The sequence below is a fragment of the Tetrao urogallus genome (genome assembly GCF_951394365.1).
Source record: "Tetrao urogallus genome assembly, chromosome: 1".
In the NCBI taxonomy this organism is placed as follows: Eukaryota; Metazoa; Chordata; class Aves; order Galliformes; family Phasianidae; genus Tetrao; species Tetrao urogallus.
Genome location: NC_136813.1, coordinates 123,006,775 through 123,021,213, shown reverse-complemented (window position 1 = coordinate 123,021,213; position 14,439 = coordinate 123,006,775). Strand labels below are relative to the sequence as shown.

Here is a 14,439-nt window from a genome sequence, read left to right as displayed (position 1 = left end):
AACGCAGTAATGCCAAGTTCCTTCCTAACTCTCATCACTAATAGTTTCAAAGGACCACATCAGAAGTATATTAACTTAACCTCTTTTACCAGTAAACCAGACTGCATCAAGGCTTTTTAGTCAAGTGCATGCAATAAGCTTCATCCCGGTTCTGCTGCTTGTCCTGCCTCCCAGGCTTCTGCTTGAACAACCCTGCTGTTGAACCGTATCGTCTATTCTTGGCCTTAACGCAAAGGGAAATATTTAACTGACTGATTACAAAACTTGTTCAGAAAAATTTCTAATACCAGTGTGTCTGGTTGCATAACCTTAAAAGCATGAGATACCAACCATATTTTGTTTGATGGATCATGTAAGAAAAGTTAAAGAGTTATGAAGATGAAAAATCATTCTCAAACAAATCCTATTTTAGAGATAGGAACACAACAGATACCTCCAGGAAGTGTTCTGAAGAGCCTCTATAAGATTGGAGAAGTAATTGTGACCTTCTGCATTCACACTCTTGGGGAGGTGAGGTACCATGTGTGATTGGAGCATGGAGCTATGGGAAGCTGAAGAACTGGAATGATGTTTGCACCTAGCTGCAAACAGGGATGAACTTCAGTTTTTCCACAAGCCCTGTGTCTTGACCTCCCTGTGACTTTTCTCTTCCATACCTTTTGGAAATCTGGCCAGGACGGTTACAAGGATCATTCTTTCAGGATGCATTTGTTAAGTCTCTTGCCCCTGGGAGATGCATGCAGTCCTGTTTCAAGACAGCTCTGCTCTGAAATTACTTAGCTCATTTGAGCTTTGCTCTTTCTGTAGCTCAGGTGGCCTGTGTGTCTAATAAAAAGACTTACCTAATATCTGCAGGTTGCTTTGATATTTGGGTTAAAGGTGCCGGAAAAAATGCAGGATTCATGAGAGAGGACATTTCAAGGCATGTATGAGAGCTGGAGAGCTAACTCTCCTTTGTAGAATGTGCCTTGTAGAATGTTTTCTGCAAATGTTACCAATTCACACATTACTGTAGACTAAAATGCATGGAAAAAATAACTGGGACAAAATGAGTGAGTTTGCATTTCCACAACTTCTTTGTGTTTCCTACTGTCCTGTTCTTACGAATACCAGGAAACAGTATTGCAATACATTGACTTGTAACACTAAATCTCCATGAAGCTGTCTAGCTATAAATATGGGTACCATATGCCTGTAGTAGATTAATCATTGCTGAGAGAAAGGCAGTGCACGCATTATAAGAAATGCATTGTATTCTAGATTTGGTTTTATCTGCTGATTTGACTTTCCTCCTGCATTTCGCTAGCAAGAAGGCCCCTTAAAGCCACTTAGCGCTTGTCTTTGCAGTGGTGATTCTATATCTCTTTGAGCATGAAATGGGACCTGATGTCAGTCTGCACCTTACATTCTGGGGGAAAAGGACTTCAGGTCTCCCATACGTCCTCTTGAACTTCTTTGCAGAGGCAGGCATTTGTGTGGCTATTTCAGAAGTGTTCCTCTTTTCATAAATATCTTGTTCAATAAACAAAACGAGCTTCAGTGTTGTTCAATTATCTGAGCTGTGGCTTGCAGCAGGAAATGCTGGGAAGTGGCTAGTCTTGTTGCTCATTGCTAGCATGTGCACCACAGAAGAGGCACATTTTCTGCAAGGCTGCAGAACAACATGCTCCATGCTGGAATTGGACTTCAGGGGAACATGAGGCATAGAGTCACTGTTCTGGGTCATGGAAAGTCTGTAGTACAGTGGTAGAAACCCAGATTCTTAAGAGAGACTAGTGCTTCGGTGTGAGCTTCTCAGTAGATATGTGATAGCAGCACCTTATGCCAGGCTGAGCTGGACTTGGTTTGAAGTAGTAATGGGGAAAGACTCTGTAGATTCTTTATAGCCTGTTTCATGAGCAGGGAGAGTTTTCTGTTTTAGCGTATTTGTTATTTAAATTATACAAATCTCTCCTTTCCTTTGCTGGCAGTGATGTTGCTAATGGTACACTGTAGGTGTGCCTTTGTCAGTGTCAGTCCAATTTCCTGTCCCGTAGCTGTGATAATGTTGCGGTTTCTAATGTCTTTCTGTTACTCTAATGGTAGGTTTGTCTTCTCCACTTGCCAGAGAACAGATTGAGGGTTGAGAGGTACTGTCCTTGATTGAGGTACTGTCCTGCAAACGCTCAGAAGCAAAGATAGCTCCTTTTGCTTCTGTATCTATGTGGATGTAACTCCACACTGTTTGCACTGCCATCATTGAATGTCAGCAGCCCAGTTTTGGAACACATGTTAATACATTGCCTTCTAAGAAGCATATAATTATGACTTCATTTTTTTCATGTTTCTACGAACATGATGTGCCTATGTTTATTTACAAAGGGCATAATTTATGTTGTGAGTGAAGATCATGCTCAGAATACAGAAGAGTTTTCCCATTAGATTGGATGAAATTTAAATCTTTAATTTTTGGCAGATATTTTCAGAAATAAACTAAATGACAATTATGAACCTAACACAACATTGGCAAATAGCTCTTTAACATTACTGGACTGTCCTTGCTTAGCTACTTTCTATATGCTGGTTTACTTAATTGGTTGCAAGTTTAACTACTTCAAAGAAAGTGCTAATAACAAGTTTAAGCAGCAATACTGAAGTACTGCATTACTCACTGGTAAATAGAGTGGTTTTTAGTGATAGAGTGGTTTTGTGCAGCAAGAGTAAAACTAATGTCTTTAAAATGCTCTAAAGTGTGTTAAATAGTTAAGAAACATGCTCAGATCTCTGTTAGCACAAGATTAAGCACTTTCAGCGGTCTCTGTAGCAGTATGCATACATGTATAATGAAATTGCTGTCGTATTTTCACCTACTTAAAACCCACTGAGGCTACCCACTTCTGTGTCACTTCTCTTTTCTCCCTCAGCAGCTTTCTGAGAAACTCCTTGGAAACTTCTCAGTTCTCCTGAAAATTAAAACTGTAGTGTCAGAGGTGCTTGGTCGCTGGTATTGTTTCAGGCTCGGAGCAGGCAGGCCTCCGGCTGTGATCTGTGGCAGGCTTGATGCTGCTGCTCGATGCCACAGGCCCCCATCATGCATACCTCCTTCTTTCCTCCCATTTCCCCCGACCCCTGCCTTGAATTCACACCTCTGTTCCAAAGTTCATGTTGTCTTCTCTTTCTCTCCCCTGCTTTCTTTTTAACAGCAAGAGAGAATTTCGTACACACCTCCAGCCAGCCCAGTACCAAGTTACACTTCCTCGTCACCACTACATGTCCCTGTGCCTCAAGCGATCAGGATGGAGGAAGAATCGATCAGACTGCCAGCACACCTGCGTGAGTGTCACTTCCTGGAACTGAGGAGGGTGCAGGGCAGTGTGAGGGGGGAGGATATTTTGGGGTTTTTTGGTTGTTTTTTTTGTTTTTTTTTTTGCAGATATGTGGGGAAGTACCCTGGCTTTAGAATTTTCTTTAAAGCTCTTGCTGGTTTGATTTTCAGTATGTTATTTTTAAACAACTCAGATCATTGTTTTCTTCCCCCACCACCACCTTCTACCAAGGATTTGGCTTCTCTCTCTTGACAGGGAAAAATGTGGAGGTTTTATTTTGTCAGGAAGCACTATGTATCTGTCCGTGTTTTAGGATTGCTCACTGATATGCTGTGGCACAAAGTCAGTTTCACTAACTGTGGTAAGTGGAGTGCATTTTTTCAGTGGGGTTTTTTCCAGTTGTTGTGAGTCTCAGTAGTAAGTACTGGAGCTCAGGCACTCTGCTACTACTCGGAGGCAGTGATGAACAAGGAGGAAAGGGCTAATCTGTACATGGAAGAATAGTGCAAAGGAGGAAGGACACATCAATGCCTTTATGACTAAAACTGGAGCTGGGATCAAGGTGAGAGCCAGGCAATTCCTTGCTGAGATGATTTAATGTTTGAGGAATAAGAAAGGCCAAGGGCTGTTGACCAAGGAGAGGTGAATTAGTGATAGGGTGGAGATGAGGAAGAATGGAATTTTCCTTTTAGAGAGGAAGCAGTTCTGATGTAAATTGAGAGATTTTAAGAAAACTTTTTATCAGGTGTCACATTCCTGGAGTACTTGAGCAATAAGAAGCAATGCGGGCCAGTGGCAGATGTAACTTGGTATGTTGCCATCTGACAAATTTATTTGGGATTTTAGAAAAGGAATGGTCTCTTGAGGTGGTTTGTTTGTTTTTTCTTTTAAAGTAAAAAAAAAAAAAAAAGAAAAAAGCTCTCATTTCTGTCCTCAGCTGTTTTCCAAGCGTGCTCCTTTTCTGGATGCAAACTGTTCTCCCAGCACTTCAGTAATCCTCTACTCACACCCTTGATGGCCAGCGAGTTACAGTGCTCCAAGACTGCTCAATGCCCATGCCTCTTTCTGCACAGTCCTGGTTTTGTTGCCTGTGCATAACCCAGGTTGTACTTTTGATGGGCTGGAATGCAGGCTGGCACTACAGCTTTCTCTATGGATCTGGCTACTGCCTGAGTAGCCAGACTCCTGAGCTCCCAGAGCTTTCTTGCCTCTGCCAGTGGATGCTGGCTGGCCTGTTTCCCCAGCACTGGGAGGACTTGCTAGTAAACTTGCGGTCAATTTTGAAGCTTATGCCCAAAATGTAGAGGAAAAAAAGCCAACACTGAGCAGTTCTCTCCACTGTGGCTTTAGCCCCTGAGATTTTTTTCTTCCCTTTGTTGTGTTATTTAGTGGAATTTAATTCTGGTTTGAGAACTGCTGTCTGTCCTCTCCACAGAGGATCATGTCTGGCTTTCAAATTTTACTGCCTTCCTAACTGAGTTTAACAGATGCACAGCATAGAAAGGCAGAGACCCTTGATGCTGAAAGGGTGGGGCACTGTTTACTACCGGCTTCCTTCTTATCAGCTAGCCAGCATGCTAGGTAAAGTGTGAAGCTTAAAAGGTTTCCTTTCAGTCAAAGCTTTCTGTCCAATGTTTTGGGTGTGACTGAACCTTTTGCCTTGATTTTTTCTTTTTCAATTTTGACATTTTAAAACTTTCAGGGAAGCTTTTGCCCCATTATTATTTCCATGCCAGTCTGACCTTCTGTATTATAAAAACACAGAAGATGAATTATTAAACATTTGTCTATTCTTTGACAAAGTCAGTGTCTCAGATCATAAACAGTGTGAAGCACGTTTACATAGCCTTACTAGTATCCTTATTAGTCTGTAGCAATATAGTATTTTTAGCTCAGTATGCAGTAATTATTGACCCAAACACTCGCATTCAGAACCACTGTTTAGAGTGTATGGATTTATAACAAGGCCAGAAAGAACCATTATGAATTTCTAGAATTATCTCTGGTGTTACTTGAGTTATAGAATTTCACTCAGTACCTCTGTGTTTTAAGTTCAGTAACTGCTTGAGCTGTAGCATTTTATAGAGAAAGATTCCGCCATGTAAATACTTAAGGGATAGGAAGGATATAAGGTTTCTTCCTAAGTTCTGTCAGTGCTTAAAATGCATAATTATCCTCCTTATTTGCTGTTCTTTTTTTTTAAGTGCCCTATTTATAGTTTGAATTAGTCGAGCTCAGTTTCAAACTACTGGATCTCATCATCGCCTTTCCTGCTAAATATTGCCAAAAGACTACTCTTGATTATAGGTGCTTTTTTGATAAAGTCACTCTTTAACCTTTTCTTGACTAAACTGGCTAGGATGAGAGGTTCTTTATCTTCCCGTACAGTCTGTGGATTACAGATTATGTTTGTATGATCTCCTGCAAACTGTTTTCCACCTAAGTCATCCTTATTAAGGTGAAGACTTCAGATTTCACAAGATCATATTCCAGAAGCAGTCTTCCTCATGCCAGCTATAGGAATAGCTTAGTACATTCTGGATCATGAGTCATGAGGTTCTAGGGCCGTGGGATTTTGCAGTTCCTGCATGTACCCTTCTCACTTTTTAGAGATATCTGAGACAAGCTTTGGTCACAAATCTGAACTTTTATAAAATGGCAAGTGTCTGAGTTGTATTTCAGGCTGTGCTACTTTGTGTGAAGATTGAATTTATATCCACAAAGCCTGAGTGTTTTTTAAATCTGAGACTTTGTTAGTTTGCAGCTTTGGTTTTGTTTTTATTGATGAGGTAAAGCGTAACTTCCCTGAAGCATCAATCCAGTGCAACAGCAAGATATGATGTTTCCAGCCGTGCACAGAACTGGTAGCTAAGTGGGTCTCTGTTTACTCTCTGTCCCATGACATTCTGGTATTACCAAAGCAAAGGCAAACTTCACTCCTAGACTGTACGTTATCCTTTCTGCCAACTTGCAAGTTCAAGAACCATGTTACAGATACGACTGAAAGCAGCAGTGCTTCAGTGGCAATGCAGTAGGAGAAAGGAGAACAAGACAGAAGCGTTTTAAATGGAACATTAATTACACTTGGTGGATTCAGATAGTATTTTATGCCTTCCTTATTAGAAATTTTATTGTTTCTAATGTTTAAGAGCACCCAATATTATCTGGACCCAATAAGTAGAGAAATTACCTTTGCAATAGATTATTCCTCAGTGTTTGGTGAGCAAATGATTCTTAGCTATGCTGAGATATTTGATCCAGAGACTGAAGAAAGGAGAAATGCAAAAGTTGAGAAGAGTGGAATGCAGATCCCTCGGTGCTACAGGCATACAGAGTATTCTTTCTTTATGTTGGTCAACACAGATAGAAATCTGTAGAGAAACAACCTTTTCCAGGATTGACACGAAGACACTTTTCTCATTTTCACTCATTCTTCCCTGTTTTAGTTAGCTGTTTTCTTGCCAGCCTGGTGTATTCCTGTAGTATAGAACTACAATGTAATCAGTCTTAACACTGAAGCTTTGGGATAGTGAGAATGATTTCCTGATAGTACACAATTTTATCTGATATTATACTTCTCTGTAAGTGACTTTTGACCCATGCATATAAACATGCTCATTTGCTTAATATCTACTTTTTTATCTATCAAATATGCATTGGGCGTGCTGTAAATTAACTATCAGTACAAAGCTAGAGAATGTGTTTGAGGTATGTAGTCAGAAAGTGCAATGATCTCCAGTTTGCACTGTGTCCCCGGTTTATATGCATGGTGGCTTTGCAGCATGCTTGATCTCTACCAGACTACACTAACATCAGATAGAGAGAGTGTTTGGACAGTGGAGTGGTTTAGAAAGGACTCCAGAGAAGCAATTTCAGTTCTCTCACAAGGCTCTGCCCTTGCTGTCTATTGTGACCTTGGATATCTTAATTTTGTTTCCCTACTCTAAAATGAAAAAATTGTGAGTGCATAATTTATTTTTTTTTAATTGTAAATACTAATAAAATTATAATAGAGAATGCTGTGAAAAATGGAAGCTATTTCACTATTTGCATTCCCCTTATCTCTGAGGAAGCTTAATCCATATTACCATGGAGGGAAAGTTCTTTCTTCTTCTTTTCTTAAAAACAACTTATTTTTGTCCAATTCAATGACATTAGTTATTTATTTTATGCTCTGGCCAATAGCTTGTGGTTAAAAAAAAAACAACACCTGTTGGATCTGAAAAGAAGGTACTCCATGTAAGATATGGATATGTCTACTAATATGTGCTGAATCAGTGAATACACAGTTTTTCCCTTTTTTGTAGTACGCAGAAAGAAAATAAGGTGTTTTGCCTTCTATAACAGCAACTGTAATTACATGCTTACATGCTTAATGTAATTACATTACATGCTGTAAGCATGTAATTCATGATTTCTTTTGTTCTCTCTGAACATAAAACTTCTTCAAGAAAAGGCACAGAAACGTCAGTGCTGAAAAAGGACTTGTTGCATGCTCTAACCTGTGCCCTTGCCTGTAAAGCAGCATTCCCCTGTGCACATATCTGTCAGTTTGCACAGTCTGATTTTTATCTCTAAAGGGCATCTTCCCTTGGGAGCACATATGTGTTTGTTTAGGGCGATGGACATTATCTCATGGGCAAAGATTTCACAGTATTCTCTATTGATACATTTGAACGTTTCTTCCTCTGAACTAATTATTCACTTCTTTTTTCTTTGCTGTTGGCATCCTTCATGTGCCTGCAGCCCATTGTCATAGCAAGGCACGTTGCACATACTTTTCTGTACACACAAACCAATTATTCTTGGCAGCAACTGGCTTTTCTTGTTCTTGCTTTTCTCTGAACCCCCAGCTGCCTGCACTAATATTCAGAGTAAAAAAGACGCACTCCAGATACCATGATACATGCATCATTTTGTGTGGTTGTTTTATTGACTGCTCTCACTTTTGGCTGAGTGGTGGTGAAGAAAGATGGGGACCTGTTTGTAAGGTTGAGTATTCCTTGTTTCAAATATAAAATTGGGTTCTGGTCTTTGGTTTTCCAGTCTGGTGTTCATTCTAGGCTACAGATGATTTTGATGAACTTCAGTGCATACAGGTCTGGTCATATTCTGCTAGTCTGATCACTTTTTTTTTTAATCTTAATATGTTTGTGTTCCTTTCAATTGCTGTCTGTTCCACTGCCTTTGTTAAGGAGGACTGGAAGGAAATTTGCTTAGTTTTCTGCAATGATTGTGTTAACGGCTTACCTTTTTAATGACTGCTTTGTAGGAATCTTTCTGCATGCTTTTTATACTGGTATTTTATACTCTTCAATGGAAAGCAGTGTAGTGCGTCTGTATTGGTTCTCCATCTTTGTGATCTATACCGCATTCTACAAACAGGCCCTCTGTGTAACCCTTAATACTGGACATGAGTAGAAGGGCAGGCCAAGAAGGGCTCTCAGTTGGGAGGTTCTGTAAATTAAGGCATTAATCAGACACCAAAGTAAACTTATTGTTTCTTTCTCATGATCAGACATTATTGCTTGTATGCATTATTTGTGTTTTAAGGGCACCAGTTTTCTTTTTTGTAAAGGAATACAGGAAACGATTAAGAGGGAGGAAACAACAACATTGTCATCGTTGCCAAGGATCCATTTTTTCTGCATAGTGTCTATTAATTGTTACTCCTTTTATTAATCCTTTGGCACCTGTTAATTATTCAACAATTTTGGCTAGCAGCTGGAAAAGCCACTTTGAAGTGTTAGACATATTATTTAGTTACTAGAATATTCAGTGCATTGAACTGGAAGTATGTAGTGAGACAGGAAAAAAAAAACCCTTCACCCTGAGCCACATTTAGAGTAGCAAGCAATAAAAATATTTACTTTGGAGGGATCATTGGGGAACAAAACTGACTGACGCACATGCAGGAAAAGTAAAATAAAAGCTGCATAAGACAACGGGACTGTGAGAGGTGGCCAGAATGTCAAATTAATGACTATGAGACTGATCTGCTGAAATGAATACTTAGATTCCCACTGATTTTAACGGGATCTGAACTGTTCTCTTTCTCAGATAATTGGTTTCTTCCTCATCCTTCTTTTGCTCTTCTATGACAATATGGTCACTTAAACCTAATTCTTCCCTCTTACTGTCTTTCATATGCTTGTCTTTCCCATTAATCTCCTTTTTATGCTATATTTTTTCTCTCTGTGTGTAGCTTGTTCTTTCCTAAGCAACCCAAATCCACTTAAAAAAAAAACACAAAACAAACAAACAAACAAAAAAAAAAAAAAGAAAAAAAAAAGCCTGAACATTTGCACTATTCTGCAACTATTCACTACCACCTTGATTGTTTGTTTGCAGTTCTTAATCTTCTTGCTGTTGTATCTCCTTCCACCATAGGCTTTTCTTGCACATTTACACTGTGAGCTACTGAGAGCAGTGCCCAAGCATTTAGTAATGATTTATGGTTGTGAATTACATACATGTTATAATGAAAAGTGTGAATAATAGATATGTCGTTTATACTTACCTTTACCTAAATGTTCATTTTCTGCCATGGCTTATCTGAATTTAACTCATCTACAGATTTTCATTGCATTTCTAACAGCTGATATGGGGGAGGAAGGGAGACCAGTCAGTATTTTTGCTTCAGACCTTGCCTCTAAAACAGAGGATGTATTCTAAAGCTTAGCTTTAGATGGAATTTATCAATACAGCCAGCCAGTGACCTCTTGAGTGTGGTACAAAGCACATCCCGCTCCTGAGTATTCTGTGCTGTTAGTTTCCAGTCTGCTTTGAGGAATCATATGCTCAGTCAATTTGGATAGGTTGGAAGCCCACTCTCAGATTCACTCTTGAACCATGTCTGGACGTAGTATAGATGCAGCTATTCTATTCAGAAGAACGTGATGTAGGACTGGGGGACTAAAACCTTATTACTGGTCCAGCTGTGAAAATGGTAGCCTTTGCACTGTGAAAATCCTTATTTACGCTTTTCCAACATCATCTTTGTTTATCTCCTGGAGGGAACTGAGCCGTTTGTCACAAGGTGTACATCAAGGTGACTCGGGGTCCTTTTTGTTCTGTCACCCTGATGTAATCAGCTGTTGAGCTGAACTTTAAATCTATTTGTTCTTGACTGCAGCCTCGTTACTGGGGCAGAGGCGTCCAGATCAGATGTGAAAAATGTTGTGAAGAGCCAGTGCCACGAACTGATTCCTGCTTCTTGAGAGAGTGTTTTGGACTCAAGCACTTTTTTATTTATACTTGCATATATAAATATATTTTTATATATACACAAATATTTTATTTTCGTGTGTGTACATATACATACACAAACTGAGTTAGTGCAGCAGTTTCCTGCACTGACAACTCCAGTGGAAGTGTGTGGATGAATGAAATCCTTCCTGTACTGGTGGGAACTTGTAAAGCAGCTGTGAGGTGGGAATCTGAGACCTCTGCTTTGGGGCATGGAGAGCTCATCATTTGAGGGTCTCAGTGGTACTCAGCCCATCTCTTACATTCCTGGAAATCTTCACTTACGGGTTTTAAGTATTCAGAACACAGATTCACCTCTGTTCAGTGGGGAAAGGGAGCAGTGTCACTTTAATGTGGGATTCAAGCTGGTCCCTTGTGGAATTCCCCTGGAAAATGTGGGGAGGAAAAAGAAGCAAAAGCAGCAGGACATTTATGGCATTGCTGGATTCGAAGCATTTTTAGCTTTGTCTTAAAGGGATGCTGTCAGAATCAGTGACTCTAAAATTAGATTGCTTTTCTCTTTCCATCCCAAATGCATCAACTTTTTTTTTTTTAATCATTTGTATTTTGTTACAAATCTTATATGTTAATTTTTTAAAATAAAATTAATGTAAAGAGCCCAGTACTCTTAATAACCACACAGTTAAAGAAAGCACAGAAGAGAGACTCTGTTAAGCCTTGATTAAGAACTCTGCAATAACATGCGGTGAGTGCCTTGCAACAGAACACAGAAGTGATAGAAAACCCTGCAGAACCAACATAGCATGTGTGCTGCATCCACTCCCTTAGTAAAAACCAGAGCTGAGCCTCTGAACATTGGAAGAAAGAACACCTGTCCAGCACTTACAGGGACTACCAGGATGTGGTATACCAGGATTTGGAATACTGCATCCAGATGTGGAGTCCTCGGTACAGGAGAGACAGAGACCTGTTGGAGCACGGCCAGAGGAGGGCCAAAAAAAAAATGATCCAAGAAATGGAACACCTCTCCTGTGAGGACAGGCTGAGAGAGCTGGGGCTGTTCAGTCTGGAGAAGAGTGACCTGAAGCGGCCTTTTGATATCTGAAGGAGAGCTACAGGAAAGAAGGGGACAGACTCTAGCAGGGTTTGTGATAGAACAAAGGGAAATGGCTTCTAGCTTAAAGTAGGTAGATTTAGATTAGATAGAAGGAAAAGGTCTTTTAGAGTGATGGTGGTGAGGCAAACTGGTACAGGTTTCCCAGAGATGTGGCTTATGTCCCATTCCTGGAGACTTTCAGGGTGAGGCTGGATCAGGCCCTGGGCAACCTGATCTGGCTGTGCATGTCCCTGTTCTTTGCAGAGGAGTTGGACTAGACTACCTTCCAACTGTAGGTTTCTGTAGGTTCAACTGTAGGTTCCTTCCAACTGTAAGGATTCAATGATTCTATGATAAGTGAGGAGAAACCGACTGCAGTTTCAAGATACTAGAGGCTAATGTAATGGAGGCCACATGCATACCCACTCACCCTAATACCAGTTGTTTGACATCCCTTTTATTGATCTGTATTTCCTTTTACACTACTTGCCCCTGTGCTGGTACTCCTGATACAAGCACAGCCAGATTAAACAGGCTTTTGTGCCAGATTTATAGCTCCTCATTTTATTGCTGGAGCAGAAGGACTCAGTGATGATTTGTAAGTTCGGAGAAGACATTTTTGTTGAAGTGGTTCCATCCAGGTATGGTGGCTGCAACGCCTTAATTAGGAGTTTCATCTTAAAAAAGTTCCCATCGGTATTTGGAAAGGTGGAAGCTGTTCCTCTTCTGTGAATTCTTATGGAATATCTGTCTTGTATGGGATGAATGTGTATGAATATGTTCACTGTTCACGTCTAGTGTAAACTTTGTTTTGTGCAAGGCATGCCCAGTGCAGGACTAGCAGACTCCTGTTAATATAACAGTGAACTTTGCTCAATATATTTGTGTTGTTTATATATTTAATAGGAATACAATTGATGATGTTGGGATTTAATGAACAGTCACTTCTGGTGGGCTTTCTACAATTAAAAAACTGGGATACTTACTCAGCTCCAAATCCTTGCTTATGGATCTTTGTATGTAAAAATCATACCCTAGAAATAGCCATGAGCAGCCTGTTTTGTTTACTGCATACTGTGTGGTTTTGATCTCTGTATTTCTATATCCTGCTGTAAAAAAAAAAAAAAAAAGAAAAAGAAAAGTGTGCATTCTGCACTGGCAGAGTAACTCTACAGCAATTGTACAAAGCAAAAAACGAAACTGTTAAATTAAGCTGCAACAAGTTAAAATGGAATGAACGTTTTCAATGATTAACCAACACATCCTTCCTGCCTTCAGAGGCATGATGTGGGGTGTTCAGTGGAGTGACAGGATAAGGGACTCCTTCTGTGGCAAAGTGATGGGTGTTGATTTGGAAGCAGGGCATGTCTTCCTATTTGAAAGTTTACTGAGTGGATCCTTTAGCTGCAGATATTTGCAAGTCTCACAGTTACTTACTTACAGCCCTGTATTTTATGTGCTGCAAAAAACTGAGCTTGTCTTCCAAAGGCAAACACACATTTCCTGTGTGGTCTTTGTCTTCTCTTAGTGCTGTGACATGCGGAGGGGATCATACCCCAAAATGGACTTTTGGCTTCATGTGTTGAAAAGGAGAGCAATGGTTTCATTGGGTTTTGGACTATGCACCATTGGGTATGCCCTGAAGTGGAAGTAGATAGACTGAGATGGGGGACAAGATGTCAGAGAGACTGAGACTATTCTACATACAGGGAAGATGAAATAAACCTGGTGTGAACATACCAGTTGTAGTCAGTATCATGAGAGCCAGCTTTTTGGCAGAGTAGTAAATTTTGCTAATGCTTTCTGTTTGAGTACAAGTTCTAGGAACTTGCATGTTTCAGAAGAAAGTAATGTAATGCTGGTAATGAAATTGCACTGTTACAGTATCCTGCAGAAAAGGCTTGCTTTCTTAGCTTAATAATTATGTTCTCAGCATTATTTTATGTTTCCCTCAGGTATCTTAAAGCTTCTTCTTTGCAGAACAGAACTCCCAAAGGGAGAGGGACCTGGTCAAAGCATTGACTTATTATTTTGAACCCACCAGCAGGGAAAAAAAAGAAAGAGTATTTTTGAAGGAAAATTTCCTTTTTGGGTTTTTGCATCTCTGAAAGAATTTCCGATGTAGGCAGACAGTAATTCCCAGCTACATGTTTCCTGATAAGGAAAGAACTCCAATAAATGCAGCTATAAATAGCTACCTTTTTATTTTTTGAAACGTGGAGAGGCTTGTTTAGCCTTTCTTTCAAACTGCTGAAAGAAAGGGTCAGTATGAGATTGGAGTCCTATGTTTGGCACCCACTAGCTCTTCAGATCCACAGATTAATATTTTAATCTGTATTTATATAACGAATTACTTTACATAAAGTTGAGGTGTCTGCTTATTTCTACTTGTCTCTCTCATGCTGCTGTAAAAGAAAAAAAGCCTTACTTGTTATATGGTAAGCAAAAATTGCAATTGCCTTCCTTTTTTGAGAACAAAAAATATTACCTGCTTTAAGCAGAATTCAGTGTTTTTGCTTTGTGCCTGCATTTTAGTGATTCTTTTCCTATGTTTAGTTTACTGAAGTGCTTTGTCATGTCAGAGTAAGCATCATCTGTATCTCTAGTTTTTTAAAACTATTTTAACATTATTTTATTTTAACATTAACTATGCATGTGCTGTAGGAAATTAATAGCCATAAATTCCCCTTTTTCTAAAAGCAACTTGTTGGGACAATTTTGTATTGCTAGTAGTGAGTGTATAAACCTTCCAAATTTTCTGTATTTTCTACCCCATTTAAATGGTTGTTTCTCATGTATTTTTAATGTTATGGCTTCAGTTTTGGACTC

The 14,439-nt window shown here is 39.6% G+C and overlaps 1 protein-coding gene across 1 annotated transcript in view; it reads left to right on the top strand.

The window, feature by feature from the left end:
* Positions 1-14,439, top strand: part of ETV6 (ETS variant transcription factor 6) — a gene marked incomplete at both ends in the record, with an annotated part of 128,316 nt that overhangs the window by 40,173 nt on the left and 73,704 nt on the right. The window contains one exon of the mRNA XM_079549379.1: positions 3,183-3,312. Coding sequence (XP_079405505.1) covers positions 3,183-3,312 — 130 coding nt within the window. The remainder of the gene's footprint in view (positions 1-3,182; positions 3,313-14,439) is intronic.